We start from the raw sequence: 24,308 nt of genomic DNA on the forward strand, positions 1-24,308 counted from the left end.
TGCTCCACAGCAGTTTCAAAATACACCCGATAGAAAGCCAACCGCGACCAAAACAGCATATACAAGCCAGATATGACTCCTTTTAAGAAAACAGTATCATGTTCACACTCTAAAGTGTTTTTTTTTCCTCCAGTTACATTATTAATGCAGAGACCAACATCACAGGCCTTTACATTGCATTCACCCTGAATCCAAACCTTGTGTGATTGAACTGTAGCTAGGAAAAACATCAAGTCACTAGGGGTGCTTTCAAGTAAATGGTAATAAGCATAATCCCTCACTATGAGTACAAGGACCAAAAAGAGAGGTGAGTTTAGGGAACAGAAAATCGTGCTGGGACTGTTACACAAACTTTGGTCCGTCCAGTCGGCTCAGTATGAAGCCCAAAACCCCCACTGGCAAAGACTGGATACCACCACAAGGGACAGCTACACATGTCCAGCACAGGAAGCACACCAACACCAACACACATACAGAAAAATATGTAGGCAGTAATCACATTCATCTGGGTTTCACCCAGCTCACACACAGTATAGCGATGTGCCAAGTGTGTTCTGTAATACATAAACATTCAATTATGCTATGCGGTTACATTATGGCAATTATATACCAGAATATTCTTTGCTAGGAGTGGAGGTGTCATGGGAATATATGAATATACGAAGGGCTTCACACAATACTGTGTACACCCCCACCCCATCTATACCTCCTACACACATATCAAAGCCCCTAACTCTCCGTCTCATTTCCAAAACCACAGCTCCCCTTTACAGAGCGTGGTTAGCCTGGGCACAGCAACCTGATCCTGCTGAGAAAATCTTATAAAAGGAAGCAAATAAAACAACCCAATCACAAACACCTCTCCTCCACAGAGCCAAACATGAAAGATCTGCTGACAGAGGGCCTATCAGTGTTTGAATAGAAAGGCTTGGTGTGGTTGCATCATTTACATTAGGCTATAACTTGCAAACTGCCACGTCAAGGAAGGCACTGCACAGTATGATGCACAGCAGCTTTTGTTCATATGCTGCTGAGACACATGTTGCGCAATATCATAGAGCAACTTGGACAAGCTCTATTAATCTTTTTTCCAGCTCAATCTCCTGAGAGGGATCTCTGTCAGAAAACAAACCTCTCTGTTTGAAGCATGGCCTCCAGTTAAACTTCTGCCTTTCTCTCTATATTTCTCCCTCCTTCTTACTCTGTTTTCTCTCCCACTTTCCCTCTCACTCCACTTTTCTTCCCCTGTCATCTCTCTTCCTCCCTCTCTCTGCTCTTTACTCTCCTTTGCCATTGTCCCCCCCACTCCCAGTGTTTCTTTTCTTTGCTCTCTTCATTTATTTCCCCCCTGTGATTTGTTGCTGGCATAACTCTGAGAATTTGGCTGGGCGAACCCAGGGCGAGCGTGTCTTGTTACAGCAGTCCAGGCCCTCTGATAAAGCCCTACATTGTGAGGGATAATCCCTGAGAAACAATTGAGATATTTTTTATACCGTGCCCTTTGTTATTTCTGTAGGCTCACACGTAAATATACACACAGCATGCACACACACATACAATACAACTCAATTCACACACTCCACTATTTGTTCTGACACACAAACAAGGACATGTACAAGCACCGGCATGCACTGCACACTAAATGGACTCATGAGAAAGTATGTAAGAAGTTCACATCAAATTACCCATTTGGTTCATTTTCTTTTATAAGCTGCTCACTATGCATATCCAAGACTGTCTCACCTGAAGCTATGAGTGACATGATAGGAGTTTTAAGGGATGGGGATTTGTAAATGGGGAGTTGCTGCGGTGCTGTGAGAATGTTGGTTAAGTCAGTGCGTCTGTCACTGTCATGTTTTGTCAAGGCAGCCCTTCTGTAGCTGTTCACACTTGACTGGGTCCTATTGTTAAATAAACAAAGCCTTGTGTTTGGTTGTGTTGCAGATCAGTGAGGTGATCCGGTGCTCACCTGAAAATTAAGAGGGGGAAAAAAAAGCAGAGAGGAGAATGGAAAAAAGAACAGAACAATGAGACTGCAAAAAAAAAAAAGATTTACATTTTAACACACTTAAAGACTTCACAAAAATGTGCCAGCCATTTTCACAGCAGACAGTCAGACATGTGATAGCATGAAAAGCACTGAAAACATGAACAATGGCTGTGTGCCATTTAGGTGCTCAAGTTCGATGGCCCTGGTACCTTACTGGGACACTCAAACTCAGTGGAGCCGTCATTAGGGTTATTAGTGCCACTTGTGACTTTGCTGCTATGACAAGTGAAAATATCTGCTGCGAAAAACTCCTACTGTGTGCCACAATCTCAATCTCCGCTTTTTCTTCCTTTGATGTAAGGCTGACAACTCAACCGACTGCCAGTACATAGATGATGGCAATTCATTTATTTTAAATCAATTCACAGCTTCAATACATGCTATAAACATATATACAAGCTATGTAAGCTTTTGCTATTGCTACATAGCCAACATTAGCATTAACAGCTGTTTACTTACCAGTCTAGAACAAATGTTGTGAGTTTAGCATCAAACCTCATTTCTTTACTTTCTTAAATCTACTCACTTTTCTTACTTGTCTCCAGTTGTGGAAAGCAGCCCTTTTATTTTTCCTCTGTTTCTATCACTTCTTTTCCTCTGAAGTTAGCATGCTAACCAGGTAGCTCCAGCCCAGTTGGCCCATCTCGTCACTGTGACGTCCAGTCTGTCCTGAAGAAATAGTGTTTCTCAGAGGGCATATTGTAAGTTTTTGTACTGTAAATACAACAATGACTGAAGCTCTTTGCAAAGTAATGTACGCTGACATATGGCAATAGCAAAACTTATAGCAAACAAATAGCCCCTTTAATGAAGTTATTGTTTGAATTTTGAGACTAGATTACTTACTTGTGAACGTTTCTTTTTTTGCAGCATGTCAGCTCCTGCTGAAGACAGCTGTTCTGTGTCTAGACAGGTAGATGCCTCTGCGGTTTCATGCTTGGGACTGCCTCCCTGTCACGACCATAATTCCTCATCTTCCAACAGGAGGTGTCCTTCACCGGCTTTTCCACTGCTGCCATCATCTGTCACCACGACCAAGGGGAAGGAGAAACATAATTACAGGGCAGAGGCAGCCATAACTCAACCCACAAGCTTAACACTAATAACAATAGTAGCCAGCAGCTGTAACTGTCAGATTGACATTGTTCAACAATTACACCAAATTACTGTAAACAATCCATCGTAAAAAACTGTTGTAGTCCACCTGTTGCCCAGTGGCAACAGGAAAAAGACCAGATATATCCTGCTAAATTAATAAGACAAAGATGAGCACGGGCAACAGATTTAATAATGATTTGTTACTGTTGTTAAAGAGGATATCTTACACTTATTGTTATGTATTTATATATATATATATATATATATATACTTATTGTTGTACATATTACACAAGTTCTCCTTGGCAAGTGATGTTAGTGGATCGGTGTTACACACACAAATTACTCGCTAGTTCATCTCACTTATTACAAGGAATCACAGGAATATTACCGGGTGTCTGCTGTGTGCATACTCATTAAACTATTGGCACTAAGCTATGTGCAAAATGATGATGAAAGGATATATACACTGACATACACACACAGGAGAGGCTTGCACTGTATTTAACAGTCATCTGGGCTCCAGCGAGCACATTTCATTGGCTCTCTGTGCTTCAGTATTGTAAGTGTGACCTCAGCACCTGTGGTTCTTCAATTCTCTATGTTATTCTAGCCGGTTCCTGTCGAAGACTTAGTAATTTGGACTGCACTGCACTTATAGCACCATTGTTACTATAGACAGACACACACACTACTGCGCTATAACTCTTATATACTCACTCTTACGCACACATTTACACTCTTTTATACTCACATTGGCTTCATACATCAAGAAGGAGACTTGATGTATGAGGCTAAAACAGTGAACTGAAACAGTGAACAGTGGCCACAACTAACAATTACAGAATAATGGCACATTAAACCATTAAAATGCTTGGCTTTGACATGATTCAGTGCAGTGTAACAGTGATGCAAGAAGAGCCACAAAGTCAGTAAATAGATGTCAGTTATTCAGTGATATCTATCTAAGTTTGCTAAAATTAGTGGTAAAACATTGGTCATATCAGACCAAGTAAAACTATAGCCACTCCAAATAATAAATTTAATGTTTAATTGTTAAGAGGAAGATTGTGTTATTGCTTCTTTCAAAAATGACACAGTCTCACTATAAGCAAGCCTTCAGCCTATCAGCCTATCAGGAGCTGAAAATGTGAACTAACTCATTTAATCACACTTCCTTCCTTTCCTAATAAACATTCACCACACAATCTCTGCCTCACACTCACAATCACTTTCTCCTCCACAAGACATAATACTCACACGCACAAAAACAATGATGTGCTCACTCACTCATTCCACTATTCTACCACATAAAACCTTCATCCACCATTTTCACACACTCAGCTGGTCTATTTCACATACACACACATCATTTCTCTCTTTAATTTATTATAAATAACATCAATATTTCTCACACACACCACTATTCTATCGCAAATGTATTACAATAAAGGGTCAAATGGTATATGTAGGCAAGAGTGATAGTATTTGTGGGGGAGAGTATAGTGGTGTATGTGTGTGATTATGATGGTATGTGTAAGGGAAGGAGTGATTCATGGTCTAAATAGCCTCTTAGACAGACACACAGATGTAGGTATGTGCATAGTCATACACATTTAAAGGCAAAACCATGTTAGCCTAGTGGGCAAAAAGTCAGATTCAACACATACACACAAATGAAGACACATGCATACACTGACCCAACATGTTTTATACACACTGCTAATGCCAACTCTATCCTCACGACATGTCTCTTGGGAGATCTTCTCCTCAGAGCTGTAGAGTAAGCAGTGAGGTCAGTTGTATACATTCAACTTTATGAGCTTGACTTGAGTAATATATTGTAGTTTGCTTAAGTGATGAATGGACTGTTTTCATGACCCCCCCCCCCTATTAACATGGGCTGAGTGTCATGTCACTATTACATTACAACAACACGTGAATGTGTGTGGCTTATGCTTGTTGACCTTGGAACTCTGGACTGTCCTCCCCCCTCTCTGCTGCAATCGTCACCGACACCTCACAGGTCCTAACTATTGCTTTTATTCACATGATCTTGTTTTCGCATTCCAGTCAGCCATCAGCAGCCTGCAAGCTACGGAGCAAACATGAACACAAACCCACGCAGACAGACAAACACACACACAAAATCTCTAATCCTTCAGACCGCACAATATAAACAAAGTGGTTTAGTATCCCTATCGACAACATGTCTTGTCTAGGTCTGTTTAGATATGCTTGTTTTATTGGAGAATGTTACGTCAAATCTTTACCTGTCAGTTTTACCCCTGTGCCCAGAAAGATTTTTATTTCGATATGTTTACTTCTGGTTTGTTTTACAGGTGACAGAACAAGAAGACTGGCTGAGGTTGCCTCATCCTCAACAAAGAGAAGCTGCGGGTAGCAAAGGTCACCCTATCCTAAAACATTCAGCTTGACACTAAAGTAAACACACCACACATTATGGCGCCGTGTCTTATCAGGTAACCTTCCGTTGTTTTGTGCTTTCGTAACACTTTTTCAGCCTCACAGAGACAATAATATGACCTCTACGGTGCTAAATAGTGGCTTATGAATGTGTCTTCTGCTCCATTAGCTTCATGTTATGATTGGCTGAGCTGCAGACAGGAGATCTTCAAGACAACATTTGCATTTCAACAAACTTTGCACATATTTAAATATTTGTCCCCTGAGGAAATGTTCGGCTCAGAGCAAACAGATGTTTAATTATTCTCTTGAAAAGCTGACACGAAACTAGATTCTTAGAAAATGTCCTGTATCCTCTTTATACAAATTTGACACTCTTGTAACAGACACATTTCTGAGAATGACTCTCCCAGGGCAGTAAGGTATATCATATTACTCGCTTTGATGTTCATAGAAGGACTGACTTGAATGTGGCTCTTCATATAATGTTCAAAAATAGCTGATACTCAGCCTAGGCTGACCTTCACAGTATGTACTGTGTGCTGCACTACCTGACAGAGCCTTGATTTGCTACGTTATGCTGTCCTGATCAGATAGCAAAATGACACTGCCCTCATCAGATAGTATGTGCACTATCTACATGTGCATATGTGCTGGACTGATAAATTAGGTATGCATTTACTGTTGTGTATGTGAGGAACTACACGAACATCAGCCACCCACACACACACACGCAAACAGCAATGTCTCCACATTTGGCAGTGATTGTGACCCTGCTATCCACTGTTCTTTGAAGATCAGTTTTCTGAGGTGATCTCTAGGCTCACTCACTGAGCCAACACGGCTTGGCACATCCTAATCCCTGAAGAGCAGAGAGAGAAGACAGGGGAAGCAAGAATATTCATCTCACCAGGAACATGCAAACTAATGCTTTTCACAGACCCATATCAGGACACAATGTGCCCACTTGCTGTCCTAATGTCTGCAGCCAGTGCATTCACTGACTGTCATTACTGTGGGAGATTTAGAAATATGCACAGCAGTGAGGCTGGGGGAGCAGGCCTGAACTTGAGCATACTAAAGAGCCCATTAATCCTTTTTAATTCTATTAAGAATTGGACTACAGCTGGATAAGAGGCCAGCAGAGTTCCAGCGACTACATCTATAATGCCTTGGAGACCCACAGTGAAAAGCTCTTACTTAACAAAAATTCATATGCAAGGAAATTTCTTTTCCTCTCCACAGCTGAATCAATTTACAGCCTTAAGCAGCTTTTAGTTGGTAGTAAACAAAGATAGGGTGAGTTAGGTGACGGCTGTGCAAAGAGATATCTTTTACATGTCCATCAAAAGGGCCAGTTCATCACATAAACAAGGCCAGAGTTTCCCAAATGGAATTTGGCTAAGCTGCAAATGCCGTGATGATGTTATCAATGTCCGACAAAAAAAACATGTATGATACATGTGTCCTTTCCTCAAACAGAAAGAGCTATGCAGGTGAGCTACGTGCCTTCCTCAGCACACTTATCTGTGTGTTGATTTGAATCAGGACTCCCTCGCATCCGCCCTGCTATTTTTGCACCTGTCCAATTTCACAAAAATCATAATCTTATCAAGGAATTCCCCAAAGTTAAATATGAGTAAAAGGGAGAAAGTGGCTTTAGTTTTCTCTCACAGTGAAGCGTGTAGACAGTAATGGCTTTCACCTGTTGAGATAAGGGTTCAAATACCCCCCCCCCCCATTCTAAATGACCACAGAGCAAGGCTACTGTTCCTACTGTGTGCACAGCCACAGCAGTGTAAATAGTGAGGCCCTTGTGCCTGGACCTTAGTAATCTGAGCACACAGAATCTGCCTCTGCTTGTCGACCCTGATTCATTTTCATTAAGGCCAAAGGGTTAGTGAGGAGGACGCCAGTCACAGTGTAAACGAGATGTCATGTTTGACAGGGTGTGTGTGCTCAGCTCAGTGGAGCAGCCAAGCTCTCGCTCAGCTCAGTCACACACACCAAAACAGAATACAATAACAAGGAGTGAAGCAGGCACAGATAGACAAGAACCTGTCACACAAGCACAGGCATATACATTGTTCAGGAATGAAATATGTCTCCCTAGTTACAGTATTATGAAACAAAACAGGCCTGAAAACCACGATCGCATTCCTTCCCACCCTGACGCCCCACACCCATCACCCTCACTCTCCCCAATCTACCACCCCATCTGTTCTGCCAACTGCTCCATTACTCCTTCCCTTCATTACTGGACCACTTTTCCTGCTTGTCTGTCTCCCTTACCTCAGCATTATGAACACACCCATTACTGCAGCTCTCTCTCCTTCTCTCTGTCTCTTGCTCTCTCTGTCTAATCTGGGCTGCTTTTTATTCTCCTCCCTCAGCCTGGAAGTAGATCGGAGAGAGGGAAAAAAAATGAAAGAAAATGCCTCAGACGGCACAACCTGTATCTTTCTAAGCATCTCCATGGTAGCATGACCCCCTGAAACAACCCATCATGCTCCACTGCACTTGAAAAGGACTGAGAGTGGGGAAGGGGCAGACCGAGGAAGGGTGCGAAGGGGAGAGAGAGAGAGAGAGAGAGAGAGAGAGAGCGCGTGAGAGAGAGAGAGAGAGCGCGTGAGAGAGAGAGCTGCAGTAATGAAAGAAATGAGGAGCACACTGGAGTGGAAGCTTCCAAACACAACAAGAGGTTAAATCACTTATCATTTCAGTGTTTGCATTTTGTTTCAGCCCATACAGAGGCTGGTATCCTGTTTGTAAAAAAAAAAAAAATGAATGGCTCTACTGTATGCTGACTGACTTTCTGACTGTGTGTCTTGGTAGGCATGAGAGACTGTGGTGCATTGCTTTTCAGTTTGCTGAACCCTAAAAATAACAGACGACATAAGAAGTTAAAAACATTCAACATTCATTTTATTGGTTTGGTTTTTTGATTACAGTGGTTATTTTTGCCTTTCTGGCATTCACAGACAAAACAAACATGGAACAATAACTGAAAACACAAAAAATATAGCTTTCTGATAATATCCGTGGCTCAGTCTAGTAGTTACAACAGATACAATAGTAAGTCTCCGTACCTGATCAACACAAATGTAAATACAAACATAAACATGTAAAAACTGTCCAAAACTGGAACTAATACTTTTGAAATTCTGTGTAGTTTATAAAATGACATATCTATTTACATTCAATTTGAATAATTATCATCTCAAGAAAAAACAAAAAAAAAACAAATATAGTGTATGAGTCTGACATTAACAAAAATAAACACTGATTATTTAAAATTGTGATAAAATATATAATATTGATTATAATTAGAAGGTTCCATTATGTACGTTCAAGTGCTATTAATAAAGATGCACAGGAGGGCCGCTGGGGTCACACGACCATGTCAGCTCTCCTGTCACAGAGTGGCATAAATCAAGGTGCAGCTCAGAGATTGGAGTCCAGGGGCAAGAGTCAAAGGTTAAAAAATTCAGTCAAAACTCCGCCTCTGAGACACAGTCAAAAGTGGTTAGTACAGAAAAGTGGCAGCGAAGAGGAGGAAGTTAACCTGATTCCTCTTTGTCACTGCCTTGGTTACTCACAAAAAAGAAAGATAACATTGTATTACAGCACAAATACTGTCTTCTTTGCTTACATATAGGTTATTTTTTAGTCATAGTGTTGTAGGGCAGTCTGATTAGAGCAGTGACACATCAGGCCACTGGAAGGTAAAAACGGTTAGAAGTTGGAGCCAGTGCTTGTTCCTTATCGCTGCTAGTTCTGTAACTTTGTACAGAGCTGTCTTTACATCTGAGGTCTGATGGTCTCAGTTCACAGCGGCGGGGTAATGTCTTCCAAAGCTGAGCAGAGGATCAAAAACAAAGAGGAGGCGGGCGTTTTCTCCTCTCTCACCCAAGACCAAAGAGCGAGCAGTTCTGCTTTGAAAGCGAACCAAATGCACTGACCAAATGCCTCCATCACAGAAGAAAACAAGTTCAGACTGGCAACTATCAACATTAGCAGCTTCTAAAAATCCTCTTGAAAAATAGACTTTTTATTTTATTTTATTTTTTCATATATAAAAAAATATTACTATGCAGTTCTTTTCACTGGACGGGTTTGACTCACAGTCATATGTGCTTCTTGTATTTCACTGTATCTTAGATTACTGTGTGAATGTATGTTTTGTATGTGTAGCAGTATGCCCAAAAGAGCAAGCATGTGTAGACTTTTAATTGTGTCCCTCTCTTAGAATAATTCCCTTTCTTAAAAACTTACTCTCCCTTCTCTCTGCTGCTCACCTGCGCTATCTGACATTCTGTCTGTCTTTCTGCAGTCAGTCTTCTCTTATCATCTGATTCCTGGAATGATTGCATGTGCCTGCTAACAGACAGTTTGCTGGCTGCACAGTGGACTCTCCAGGGACGTGCTAGTGGGAGACAGGTCTGGACGGGCGCACGGCTTAAACATGGAGGAGATGTAGAAGGCCTGCGGGCACAGACATAAAACATGTCAGGAAATATACACAGACCACACACACTGTCAATCACCCATTGTTTATAAGCACCAGAGAGATCAGAGTGGGAAAAACGAAGGCGAGAGCCTATTGTGTAAGCTAACTCAGTCAACAGAGAGCAGAGAGAAACAAATCCCGTGAAGACAGAGATAACTGTTGTTCTAGACAACTATTAAGACAACAGTGATTTTCGACATACCACCCAGTACGCAGTGAGCCCTCCTTGGATGAAGCCTGTGAGGACATCAGTGGGGTGGTGACGGTAGTCAGAGATGCGGCTCAAGCCGGTGTAGATGGCGATCATCAATAAGAGGAACTGTATTAGTGGACGCAACAGCCGAGCTCCTCGCCACGACAACCGTGCCTGCAGGTAAAACTGCAAAGAAAAGAATAGAAATATTTCTATTATATTGTTACTGACTTGATCATCACTACAGACACGTGAATATAAGCATGAGGATTTTTGTGTGTTAATGTACGCCCCACAAACATAAACTGATAATTATGTCTAATGATTCAAGTTCTATAAATGCAAGCAGAGCCCTTTAAGCGAAACATAGACATCCACTCAGTCTGCTACCCAGAGGGGGAAATAGAAGCTTGGCAAGAGTCCATTAACACTATCTAAACCTCATTTCCTCCTTTTGTTCATCCTCGTCGCCTGCATCAGTGCTACAGTGCAGAATGGATGTTTGTGTCTGTAAAAATGGGGTCACAGTGCGAGCGTGATTCAGATGCAGCGCTCACTTTACGAGGTGGCTGTAGGTCTGTCTGGACCCGTCAACCACTGGGGAGCACGTGGCCTACATTCCTGCACTTAGACCGACCCTCGCCAGGTCCCTCTCTTCCTCCCCTATCCCAACTGAGAGCAGGTGTCACTGTCCCTGCCTTAAACTCAAGCAGCTGGCCACGGTGCGGGTGGCATGTAGCTACAGGTTTGACGCATTCTCTCCAGGTTGTCTACAATCTGCTGAAACACTAGCTAGCAGCAAACTTGCATGCAAGGCTGTGTGCTTGTGCCTGTGGTGTGTGTGTGTGTGGAGAAAGAAACAATGGAGTGTGATGTGGAGAGGAGAGAAAATAAGGTTAACAAACACTGAGGCCCTCGGTTTTCTCAGAACACTTCTTCCCTTCAGTTCTATACCCTTTTATTTCTCTTATTCAGTCTCCCCCTACCCATCCTTGTCTATCTCTTTTTGTTCAGAAAGGAGCTGCTTTTCATTTACACTTCTATAGTGCACAAGTGCAAATAGAAGAGGCAGATTTTCTTTTCTTCTCTTTTTTTTCCACAGCACCATCTTCACTTCAATTTAGCTGCACACAATAAAATATTTAAGTCACTTTAAAGCATAATTTAAGGGTTAAAGAGGTGGAATACCTGAGAAAAATTAATATTTTATGGAAAATAATGCGCTTTTGTCTCCCTCTAACTGTCATTTCTCTCCCACAATGCATCCATGACTACTGGGCAGTGTGTGAGAGAAAGAGAAAGATGAAGAGAGGGGTGGCTGGGGAGGGGAGGAGGGGTTTAGAGGGTGTCTATTGCTGAAAGAAGCCTGTCGATCTCTCAGCAGGCATATTCAGCCCTACATCCCCCCCCTCTAAATGAGACCCACAACAAGGCCTCCACTGTCTGCGTAGTCTCTTCATCTATTCATGCTCCCCGTGGAAAACATTCTCCCTCATTCTCTAACTCCCCCACCACCCCACCACCCTCCCTGTCTCACCAGCTCTTTTAGTTTGAAGCAGGAGGCGTTTGGAGAACTGCTGCTCTCAAAGATCTCCTCCCCCATGATCAGGAAGTGTGAATATATTCAACAGCACATGCCTTGATGTGCGTGTTTGTGTATGTTTAATTAGCTTATCTAGTTAATAGTTGCACACAGTGTTCTTGGCCTCTAGGGAATGATGTTTTCTCTAATAACTAAACGAAAGTGAGAGCTATAATATTCCCCCATCATTGTAAACACAGAACCAAATACTGTAATTATACCACACAAGCTCAGCTGAATGGTGAAGGTCACATTCCAGATGTGTGTGGTTGAGTGTGTGTGTTTGTAAGGTAGAGGTGACTTACTGCCAGATAGAGCATGGTGTACATTGCAAAGGAAGCATGGCCAGAAAAAAAAGACTTCCTGAAAGAGAAAATCAATGAAACATGCCAAAGGTTAGATATTTACTATTCTTTTCAAGCTAAAATTCAGCACACCCCACCCTTAGCAAACACACCAAATCATTTCTGAGCAAAAACACACATCACACACACCACACACCTTGCCTCCTCCACCATCTTCTGATTATGCTGCCTGCAGTTGACTTGGGACACATAGCTGCCTGGACTGCAGTTGATGGACGCATAGGTGATGTTACAGACAGACAGGAAGTTGGGTCGCAGACGCCCCACACTTAGTTTGGCCATATTGGTGAGAGACTGACCCACACAGCAACCAAACAGGAAGCTTCCCAGCTCCTTGTACAGGCATGACACATAGCGGTTTCGAACAAAAGCCCGCGAGTGTACACCTCGGAAACGCACCCGGTAGCATTCACCCAGTGCAATCTGAGAAAGGAATAGGACAAGAGAAACGAAAGTCATACCACAGAGCCGCTTGTTTTACTCTTATTACAAACACATGCATCATTAACCATATTAAATTGATGACAACTTTAACTCAGTGTACTAATATTCAGCAGGTATACTGCTTACCGTTAGGCCAGTGATGGCTATACCGCCAGCGATGAGCAGGCTGTCAGGGATGGCCTCTCTCTCCACGTAGGGATAGGTGATACTGGAGTCTCCACAGAAAAAGCCTCTTTTGTACGGAGTCACTGCCTTCAACTCACATGCAAAGAATGGGATGGAGGCTGATGAAATGTGGGGGAGAAGGGGGGGGGGGGGCAGACAAAAAACAAAAGATGGCTTGATGAATGTCTGTGAGCATGTGGTCTGTGCAACGAGGATCACAGAAACGGCAAGATACAGAGATAGTCGGTAGCATAGACTAACATAAAGGAGGCCTTCTCCTGTCTCACAGGAGAATGGCATTGAGATACAACATGACTTCCAGATCACCGGGGGATCAAGCATTCCACACATGGCTGCTTCCACCAGAGGAGCAGGGAGAAGGAGAGATGATGGACATCTGAAGACAGACAGAAGGGAATGACAGTTGAGAATTAAGATGAGGAAGGAGGAAGAAGATATTAGAGAGCATGTTGCACAGAAAATTTCAGTGTGCAAAAGGGGACAATAAACATTGTGAGAAGGACAAGGTATCGTTTAACAATGACATATTGTTCTACTGAAAAGCACTTACTTTAATCAGTCCATTTTATCTTACATTAACAACTGCCCTACATATCTGTTCACTACACTTCCTGGTTGGTCACTAATCTGTATCAGGTGAGAGGGGTCAAGGTCTGACTCACTTAAGCAAACACACCTCACAGCCTGACGGTGAATGTTCACTGGGTAAAAGTTGTGCAACATTTTAATGTTGTCAAGAGGGTGAGAGGGTGTTTGTATCTCCTACAAATGAGGGCTGAACTGCATTGCTTTTATTCTGTGTTGTACTAATGTACTAATAGCCAATAGCCCTGCAAAGGCCTGTCCAGCCTGCTCCATTTCTCTGTCCCTTATCCCATGTCCCCTTGTCACCCCATGGAATGCAGCGAGAACATGGGACTAATCATTAACCTCTGTGCCTCTCCCTGTCATCCCAGGCCTGCTGGTTGGCTGGAACGCACCCAGGCCAAAACACTGCTCCTGCCAGGGAATCTCTCAGACTACGTGACTGAGTAGTGCACAGGATACACACTCAAAATCAGGCCAAAAGGAACAACATATAAACACACACCCAAACATGCAAACAATAGAATGCAAACATGGCTTTAAGTGCAATATATTAATAATTTTCAACCAACAAAGGACAGGATATGAATACCTGACCTAGGTACAGTAACTGTGTCCACATTGGCTTTGTTTCAGTTTTAGCTATTATTCTGTGTGATTGCTATCACAACCATTAGGTTCACTAATAAAACACCCATATGATTCGTTGAGCCTCACCAAACTGATAAACTAGAATAATAATCTATAGATTTGTGGCTATCAGCAATAATAAAGACACAACTCTCAACTGCTGTGTGACTGCAATGTACCTGAGATACAGCCAGACTGGATATAACTGAACTCGAAAAAGTGTGCATTAGTGACCTCTGTACTCAAAGTCATGCTGCCCTAACAGAAAGACAAAACACAGATAAAAGCCAGCCCACTTCTATTTTTTTTTTTTTAAATGTGCCTGAGTAAGGAAGTGAGGGAGGGAAACACGTTGCAGGCAGATAGCAGCAGCTGTGACGCCAACAAAGAGAGAGAGAGAGAGATAGGAAACACCTCTCATCTGACCCACATCTCTCGCGCATCTCAATCCGTCGCCACAGTCACGGGCATCTCCTCACACACACCTACGTAAATTCAGCTAAGTCACGCACTAATGTAGCTCAAAATAACACACATCTGTACGTGACCACATACAGGTGCTGTTTGTGCTATACATAACCTTAATGTTAGGTACAGTTACATTACATGTCTTTAGGAACAGAAAACAGTTTGCTGTGCTTCAAGTCATTCTGATTGGTTTTATATTTACTAAGACGGTTGGAGTACTAGATTAAGTCCATTTTTCCTGTTCATTTAAAAATAAATATCCGGTAGGAGGGTTTCCTGGATCATTTCTGCCACCTGCATAAATTGCACACACATCTCTTAATCCCCATATCGTAATCCCTTTATCTGTGTGTATCATACCTTGAGACCTGCAGAGATATGGTCTGGTTCATGTCTAGTTTAAAGTGAGTGGGTGAGTGGGGATTTTTTTAAATTTGCTTCAAATGAAGTACACTCCATTTTAAACACGTTTTAACTGAAAAAAAAAAAAAAAAAGACCAGCTAACACACGGTCAACAGTTGCAGACTGCTGGCTTGGTGTCCTCCTGGTGTCCATGTGTGTTGAATGTGTGACAGGAGGGGGAACAGAATGATTGTGCTGCAGATTAGTATGTTTGTGTGAATACTATGAATCAAAATGGCAAAATTATCAGTATGCATTGTATTCAATGCATCAATGTACTTTTAACAATGAGAGTAATATTTAATAATGACCATTGATTGGGGCAGCTTCTTTCATACTGTCTTTGATCAAAAAGTGGACAACTTATAATGAATGTCTAACAGTGCTTTGTAAGCCATTTTACACAGACTCAGGCATGCCTTATTTTCTCTGAAATGTGTTTTTTTTCATAAATCATACTTTTGTGTTTTTTGTGTGCTCAGATTTTACATCAAGTACAGCATTTGACATCTATTTTGCCATAAAATTAATGGTTTTGGGTTTAAATTACGTCAGTTTTATAGGAAACAAGAAATGTTTTTTGCTTTCCATACCATCCATTAACAGACTTTCTTTGTATCCTCATCAGATTCCACAATATGGCCAGGCCTCTCTAAATAATCAATATTTAGCTGCATTGACGGAGAGGTAATGGACAGATTCTCCATTAAGGCCTAAACACTCTGAGTTACAGTAGGAACATGGGCTTCTTAAGGGATCATTTTAGATTCATATGGTGGTCTAATGGGAATAATGAAGCTCTCAGCCAGTTAGCAGCATATTCTATTACCTCAGGCCTGCCAGTACTGATGGCTTGTCTTGTTTTCCTGTTTTTGCATGAAGTTCATGGACAGGCACGGCACCAAAGGCCAAGAATCAAAGGTCACTCCAGTGACAAACAAAGTTGTTTGCAAAGTTTCCCAATTAAACAAAGCCACAAACTTTACCTTAACCTGAATAATGTGTGAGTAAGCAGCCAGTCTCAGTGCTGTACAATAAATCAAATATGAAACAATAGTGCTTGAAATCATATGCAAAGTTACTGAGTATCTGTGCAATCCTATACAAATTACAGGCTCCTCTGTCACAGTCAGCCGCTATGCTTTACAACTACATTAAAACAGTTTTCACAACAAGACAAAAACACTCTAGAGACCCTCACATCATCTGTCAGGCAGCTGTGAGCAAACCTCTGCACCTGGCCAAGACATGCTCAAAAGAGAGCCAGGCCAGGAAGGCCTGCGAGGGGACCCAAAAGGAGGTGCAGGAGTGGGTCGGCTCCCACAGCAAGGCCAAAATGTGCTGCTCGCTGGGCCTGACACTCAAAGCAGGAATGCTTTCAAATAGTCAAAAGGGACAGAAAGAAAGGAGGAGGGGGCAGAAGAGAGGGAGGGAGGAAGGAGAAGAGGAGGAATGAGAGCAGAGGGGATATGTGCCTCACTCTGAGAAACTTTTCTGGTTCTAATTTACACATCTATGACCACAGCCCAGAATGAGCTCACTGTGAGAGGAGAATAACAACAACCAAAAGCAAGAAATAAAAAAAAAAAAAAACCTATGCAGAAAGTGATTAAAGACAGTGTGCAAAGAAAAGAGGGTAGATGGTAATTATTCATCGACATACTTTCAGGTCATATTGCTGAACATCTGCTGATCAATACATAAACTAAAACTAGGCTGAAATGCATGGCCAAAAGGCTAGAAAATTGACAAATAGGGTGAGGGCAGTAATGGTAGGGTGAGAGAAAACTGTAATGATGGAGCCAAGAGAGATGCTGCAAGGGTTTCTCTATGGAGAACAGCAGACGGAGGCGATTAGTGGTGGTTCTGGAATGTGAGGGTCAGAGATCTGGGCTCTGCTGGGACCCGCTCTGTAAACACAACCCCGCCTCGACCAGCAGAATACCCCCAAATACACATACAGACTCAACACACTCACATACACATAAAAACCACACTTGGATGCAAACAAACCAAACCCGCAGCCACAAAGACTAACAGACAACCAAACAAACCGCAAAAAACCCACTAGCACCTAGAAAAAAACACTAACCAACCAAATAAACCATGCTAGAGCCAGAAAACCACATACAATCAAACAATCCTAAAGAAAAGGAACAGCCCATTCACTATCACAGACCTAAATGAACTCGTGTGGATGCTGCTGCTGCTGTAGGACAAACACCCTGTGCATCCCAATAGATTAGCATGACACACAGCCTAAAGCTATATCTAAGCCACAACAAGGGCCATCTGTGTCATCACACCCAATAATATCTGACTGTACAGGTTTCGTTCTACATTTGCCCTTTGACAGGACTGGAGGACATACAATTAGTGACCTGTCAACACAGGTCCATCTGGCCTGCAGCTTATACTGGGCTGGGCCTGAGCTGTGGAACCAGCTTGCTACAGCACCCTTCAGGGGTGGTCCACCCTCGCTGGGCCTCTCATCCAGCTTGCATGTGCCAGTATTTCCCAACAAAATTCTGAGCTGCTTGTTTACTTTCAAGTCAACCTTGCTAAAAAATAATAAGCTAGTGAACTGACTTGTGAAGTGTTGTAATTTGAATCTTTGCGAGCATGATAATCCCTGGTAACAACACTATAAGTCCGCCTAACATGCTCATAAACAGTGGTCAGCAGTGGGGCTGGGTGGGCTTGTACGATTATTTGTGCAATAATGACTTTAACTGCACAAAGCTGTCTCCATAAGCTGGCCATGATCTGCTCTTTTATCTAATCACTATTCATTTAGAATCAGGTACTTTGAGGGCACAGCCAATTTTTTTTTACATTTCAGCTGATATAAAAAAGTCTTTGTTTAAAGAAGCAGTCTGGGAAGAGAGTGCACACCATCACACAAGCTCAAGCACACAAAAGAATGAACACACACACCACTGTATGGTAGGTAACACTTAAATAGGAGGTGAAGTCATTCGCACCAAGGCGGTGATTATGATTGGCAACCATAAACTGCAACAGACCCAATTACTAAGTACTGTGAGTGCATGTGAGTGTCCTAGAAGGTGGTTCTTCCTGTTCTTCCTTGGTGGCCCAATCCAGGTAGTGGAGAGGTGGAATAAGGGTGAACAGCAGCCCCCTGCACTGACACACACCCATTTCTTTTCCCATAATTTGCTGGATTGTTGTTCTGGGAGACTGATCTGTTTTGTCTGCCCTGCTGGCAGCACAAAGAGATTAATCAGCGAAGAACAAAGAGGGACTGAGGAGCCACAGAAGCTCTGGATCTTTGTTAACCATCTGCTATCATCAGCATCTGCTGCAGCTGGACCCCATACAGCCTCTTCTAGAAGACAACCACTGCTTCAGTTATTATGGCGCATTACCCTTCCACCCCCACACCCACCTAAAAAACATGTTTTTGTAGGCAATAGCGGGCCTTCTTCCCTTTTCTCGCAATATTTTGATCAAATCAGCTAGTATCCGATTCAATTGATTCAGGCACACAGGTTTGTTCTGTTTTTAAAAGACACACGATGCATGTATCCACCTCATATGCAGTGGGAAAAACGGCCCAGAGAGAAACAGTGAGGCAGCTTAAAGTACTTCAGTAGCCAAATATGCTAATATTTATTGAAGCTTTTGGTGCACAAAATCAACAAATTCACAGAGCAAAAGAAAGCCATGAGAGTGTGTGAAGCAAAATGATATTTTTTGCGAGCTGCCTTTATGTTGCTTCACCTTCCACCATCGCACCATCGTTGCTTGCCCCTTCCACTGTTACTGTTGAAGCTGGCCAGTGGAGACATGCCTCCCACAGCTGCTTCTGTTCTCTCCACACTTCACTGACCTGTTTCCTGGAGCTCGGCTCTGGAGTTCAGGGCATGAGTGGTGAGGTCTGAAGTGGGCTGTCTGTCTGCCTGTCTGATTCAGCAAGAACATAAAGGACCCGCCACTGTGGTATGCACCTTGAAAACTTTAAAGGAGTTATCTGGTGGGTTTTGCGGTGAGAAGGTAAGGGTGTGCGCAGTGAGGTGAGGGCTGGCAGTCTGCAATGTGAGAATGACACAGGGTTGTGGTTTAGACTGCAGGGGAGGTGTTTGGCATGGAGCGGCCTGGTTGTGGTGTTACTGTATGTATGGAAAGAGTTGAGGGCTGCAGGGCTGTTTTGGTTTGGTCAAAAGAATATGCAGTTGGAGCAACTTCTGAGAGGAACTTGAGGGGATGACGGGAGTAAAGACTCCAGCAGGTGAGATGTGACACAATGATAAAATGTTCCTGATGATGTGTAACCATGCCATGGTGCAAGGGGGGGGTTGTCTAAGTCTCCAAAAATAGGAGGAGAACGAGTCATTAATTCTGACAGACACAATGCAGGGCTACATGTTGTATTCGGATACAGGTACATACAGTACTTTGATGGTAAGCCTCTCCAGACCCATTCTAGCTAATGAGCACTGAGGATTAGAGAGCTACTCACATCTTTATTCACTCATTACGGCTAATACCTATGGACCAACCTGGGCACTTATGGAACCGTCATCGAGAAGAAGATTGCAGCTGTCTCATTAAAAGTTAATTTGAAGCTATTTGGTGTCTGAACCTTTCCAGTGCTTCTCTGAATAATACTTCCTCACTACGACATAAACAGACAGCTGTAGATAAGATCCCTCAGGCGCCCCTGGGTCTGACCTCTGACCCCTACAGTAGACCCTCAGCCCCTTCTCTTTTTCCATGCCTCACTCTACTCTCCCTCCCCTTGGGTGCTTGCCGACTCAGGCTCTCACTTGCCCCTCAGCCTTCAGGCAACTGAGACGTCTCTAAGGCCTGAGCTGGCTCTGGTGTGCTAATAGGTGAAGGAAGACATATTGACAGCAAAGTACAGTGAATGCAGCCATATAGTCGGTCTAATGAAGGGCGCAGCTAATGAATTCCTGAACTTTTGCAGTGCTTTCAAATGGGAGGGAGATGCATTAGTGCACTAACGACAGAGAGTAAGCAAGATCACTTCTTCCACTAGCTAATGATTTGACTGAGCCATTTTTAATGGCTCTCCATCTGTCAGCCTCAGAGTGACGCCAATGTGTCTCATAACTTTGTGTGTGTTTGATCATGGCCTAAAATGCACAGCAAAACAGCACCGGCGAATATGTCAACAAACAGCACGCACATGGCAGCTGTAGTAGGGTGTCCGCGTTAGCAGTCGCGATGACGCATACGCAAACAAACACCCACACCCACACATAAGCACGCACACACACATAAATACACATCCATAATTTAATATTCCTGGCCCTGTACACACCAACATGCTGTGACGTGTCGGCCTCTTGCTGTCTCACTCACTTGGCAGCTTTCTCTGCCAAAAGAACAGAACCAGGAATCTTACTAACATAAACCCGCCACCCGCCCAAAACACACACACACACACACACACACAGACATAAAACACACACACTCACACACCTCGCTATGTTGCTGGAACACCTTCAGTCCCAAAATAGAGATTGTCTAAAGAAAAGAGGAGAAAAAGAGAAGGGGGCAAAGGCAGAGATAAGCTGGAAAGACTAATCCCTTTTAGAATTCAGATCACTCAGGTAGATACCTATCCTCTCCTAACCTAACCTCTCGTCCTGGCATGCTGCTTCACGTCTAGAACAAAAAACACACTCGCACACAACAGTGATCAACAGATTCAAGTTTTCTCTTTGTAAAGTATCCAAAAACTAGTTCTGTTTTTACTATTGAATCGATCACTTTCTTGTTTTAAATAGATAAATGTATGGAATTTATCAACAGTGTGAATCATTTTTCTCTATTGTATTCATTTAACCGAGCCTAAGAACTTATGTATATCCAGTATGAAACTGAAATCTTTCAATTAACCCCTATAAGAAGGTCAAGTCTAGTGGCAATTGTCATGTTTCTCTAAGCTGTATAAGCTAATAATGGGTGCCACTTCCAATCATTTCCCAATTACTCTTAAGAGAGGCAATAACTGGCTTTATTGGGGTGATGACAGAGTACAGACCACCTGTGCAGGAGGGAAACAGAAGTGCAGTCTGGGAGGCCTGTCCCTGCATGCTTGGTAGATATGACAAACACCCGACACCTCCTGACCTCTGGTTGGCTGGACACTAGATCTTAGATGCAGCCACAGGGCACAGATTCTGTCAGCTCTGTCCTGGTCAAACCCCTACAGTCCCTTGCATACACTTTAACACACAAGCAAACACTTGAACAGATTCAGGCATTTGCATTCTGCAGCTTCCATGGAGCTTACTGACACTGAGCTCAACCAGAACAATCAATCTCTGTGAAGCATCCATCGTGTGCATGTCAGAACAGCCCCATAAACAACGCAGCCTTATTACTAAAATACGACAATGTTAGACAAGCCCGGTGCTGACTACGAGTATGATCAGGTAACCTGAGTCAAAGCCTCACTTAATGACCTCAATATCCTAGCAGTCAACAGACAGATTTAAGCTCATTCATAATGCCACACAATACTACCTTTATGTCACGACTTAAAATCCAAAGATAACACTAATACACATGGAGAGGCTGTGAAAACCTCAGAACACTGTGGAATCCCTCTTCAGCTGATAGCATAATGAGCATGGATGCTTCAGGGTAAAATTCCACAGTTACAGTGGTGAATGAGCCCCTTTACGGAATGAATAATGCCAGCGGGTCAGCCGTCTGAGAGAATCCGATGATGGCATTTTTTAAGGAAAATTGGGTTAGTCAGAGATAAGAGGGTTTAGCTAAAAGAAGGGTTCAATTCATTTCCAATAAGTGATGACATTCAGTGCCAAATGCCCACAGATGAGTCGAGGTCAGGCCTCTGCTGATAACTGCCATGGTGGTTATCAGAGATATGCAAGATGCAGTCAGACAGGCAGGAATCTGTAAGTAACTTAATAGCTAATACACTCTACCAGTGTAACAATACATCATATTGTACTGTATTATCCAATATTATGCTCTGATTTTAGTATTGTTTAACTATTTGAACAATTCACTACATATTGTTTATTAGGTAATGTTGAGGTTATTGACCTCAGAAAACAACTCTTTTGTGTTTGATATAAATGCAAAGCAACATCTGTGTTTTGTCTTATTTTTGCTGGAGAGAAACGAGACTAAATAGGTCAGGAAATCTCTAAAACATTCAACCCTTATTCTGAAAACACAAAACAAGGTATTTTACTGTACTCACAGTGTCAATCAATTCAAACTAGGACCTCTGTGATTGTTACATTGCTAGCAAGAAGGGGACTTCCTTCAAATTTACTAAAGTATATTTCAGTCACAATACCAGCTTACTCTATAAATCCTCTAAGTTGTGTCCACCTTGAGGCTAAATGATTCAATCTCAGTGTTAAGAGGAGGGGTCAGGGCACACAATTTAGTGAGAAAACAAGTGGCGCGCTCAGTGCGTGTCATAGGAGGAGAACTGAAAGTGACCATTTCCTCCATCGTGCTGACTGATGCTGGGTTGCTCGCCACTTCCTACACACAGAACAAAGCTGCTGAGGAGTATGCAGAGCAAACAGTTAATAGCATACCTGCAGGGGTGAAGAATAATACTGTAATGAAACTAACTGCCTCACACTGTTGTTTTGTTTGCCGGACTACTTCCTATGCTTTAACTGCCAACAAGGCTGAGACCTGTCGGTCTGCCTAGACGGGTTCCGCCTCTCTCGTGCTGCAGGTCCAAATAACTACTCACTCACACAACACAGATGCTCCCCTCCCTACCATAGTCATAGTCATGTGATATGACAACATGAAACTTATGGAATTATATTATGTACAAGTATCTCACTTCACAACATGATTGGCAGTCCATGATTCATTTCTTTGCATGCTAGCATGGAAATCAAATATATCGAACATCCATCAACCATTTGTTATATTTCTATTGAAGAAACTTGCAATAATTATTGGTATTATTTTATCACCCAGCCCTCCTGGCACTTCACAGGGGTATTCCTATGTTTTCGAACCTTCAATGAACAACATTTCAGTTGGAAATATTGTTCTTTTTCCTCCCCTATATTTCTAGCTGTAGACACAAGATTTATAGCTATTTATAGAGTATATAGTTTACACTACTTAGACATATGAATCACTTATACCAAGCATCTCAACACTGCCTTTATGTTGGCATATCAATTATTTGATACTGTGAAAGGAATTCCTGTGACTTAGAGTAATCATTTTTGAATACCTGATAACATGTTAATTGAATACTTATTTAATATAAACATCAATCCATTATTTTAAATGGAATATTTTAACAGTTTGGAATTCGTTGACTAACTTTTTTTCTTTTTTTTTTTTTTTTTTTTATTTGGACTCTTATACTATAAGCTATTGTTAAGATGGATAGTAGAGCTCCAAGGATGGGTAGTTTATTCAATTAGTTGAATGAAAAAAAAGTTCATCTCCAGCTGCTTTGATAATCATTTAATCCTTTAAGTAATTTTTTGAGGCAAAAATTACATTTAATGGTTCCTACTTCTCAAGTGGTAGAGTCACTGCTTTTCTTGGTCTTACTTTACTGTAAAAGAATATTTTTAGGTTTTGGACTGTTGATCAGACAAGACATGATGTTAAATTACATCAACTGGTGCTGTAGGATATTGTCATGGGCATTTATATCTGTGTTTTTGATGTTTTAGAGAATGATTAATCAGTTGATTTAGAAGATTTTCAGCAGATTAATCGATAAGAAAAAATCATCTTCATATGCAGCCCTTACAGAAAGTGGTAATTATGACTCATCTAACAGTCATTATTATCTATAAACAGTTTGCCATTTATCAAGTAAAAAAACAAAAAAATTGCAAGATGACTTTTCTCCATTATAAATTGAAAACCTTGAGGTTTTGTGAGGGCTGGTACACAAACTAATCAATATGATTTTGTACAATAAAATGTAAAAACACAATGACTGATGTTCTACTTCATGATTAAAAGAAATCATTTGTCACAATTATCTTATTAAATCCAAAGTATGTATTTGTAGAGTCATTCATTTTGACCACTACATCATGGTTATGTCACTTTCCCCTGAGTTGTTGTCCACATGTTGTTACTGATGTTTCTAATTGTCCCTGTGAAAACTGTTGTTTAATTTTCCAGCTGAGCGCTGTAAGTTGTTTGTGTCTGACATTCAGTAATCCTGCAGTGAGAGAGAGACTGAAGCACTTATAGAACAGAGGTAATTTTCGGCACGAGAACACAAGCACCGGTCATGTTTTTATCAGAATTCCCACGTTCTTCTCCCGGGAACTTTGAGGGTTACCATGGGAACATATTAATTCCTGGGACAACTCTGCACCCCCACCCCC

General features: G+C 42.1%; 1 protein-coding gene and 1 long non-coding RNA gene across 2 annotated transcripts in view; both read right to left on the reverse strand.

Annotated features, from left to right (window-relative positions):
- Positions 1-7: 7 nt before the first annotated feature.
- On the reverse strand, positions 8-3,036 carry LOC147819207 (uncharacterized). The gene is made up of 3 exons (XR_015437138.1): positions 2,897-3,036; positions 2,577-2,719; positions 8-1,969 (listed from the first exon to the last, which is right to left on the reverse strand). It is a non-coding gene; the product is annotated as an uncharacterized LOC147819207 (long non-coding RNA).
- A 5,446-nt stretch (positions 3,037-8,482) lies between these two features.
- The window catches only part of ppap2d (phosphatidic acid phosphatase type 2D), a 17,061-nt gene continuing 1,235 nt past the window's right edge, over positions 8,483-24,308 (reverse strand). The window contains exons 2-6 of the mRNA XM_023404356.2: positions 12,795-12,952; positions 12,361-12,647; positions 12,165-12,222; positions 10,287-10,463; positions 8,483-10,059 (exon numbers count right to left, since the gene is read on the reverse strand). Coding sequence (XP_023260124.1) covers positions 9,955-10,059; positions 10,287-10,463; positions 12,165-12,222; positions 12,361-12,647; positions 12,795-12,952 — 785 coding nt within the window. The 3' untranslated portion in view covers positions 8,483-9,954. The remainder of the gene's footprint in view (positions 10,060-10,286; positions 10,464-12,164; positions 12,223-12,360; positions 12,648-12,794; positions 12,953-24,308) is intronic.

The sequence above is a fragment of the Seriola lalandi genome, unplaced genomic scaffold (assembly GCF_002814215.2).
Source record: "Seriola lalandi dorsalis isolate HSWRI2012SDOR001 ecotype SW California unplaced genomic scaffold, Sedor1 jcf7180002054240, whole genome shotgun sequence".
NCBI classification, from domain to species: domain Eukaryota; kingdom Metazoa; phylum Chordata; class Actinopteri; order Carangiformes; family Carangidae; genus Seriola; species Seriola lalandi.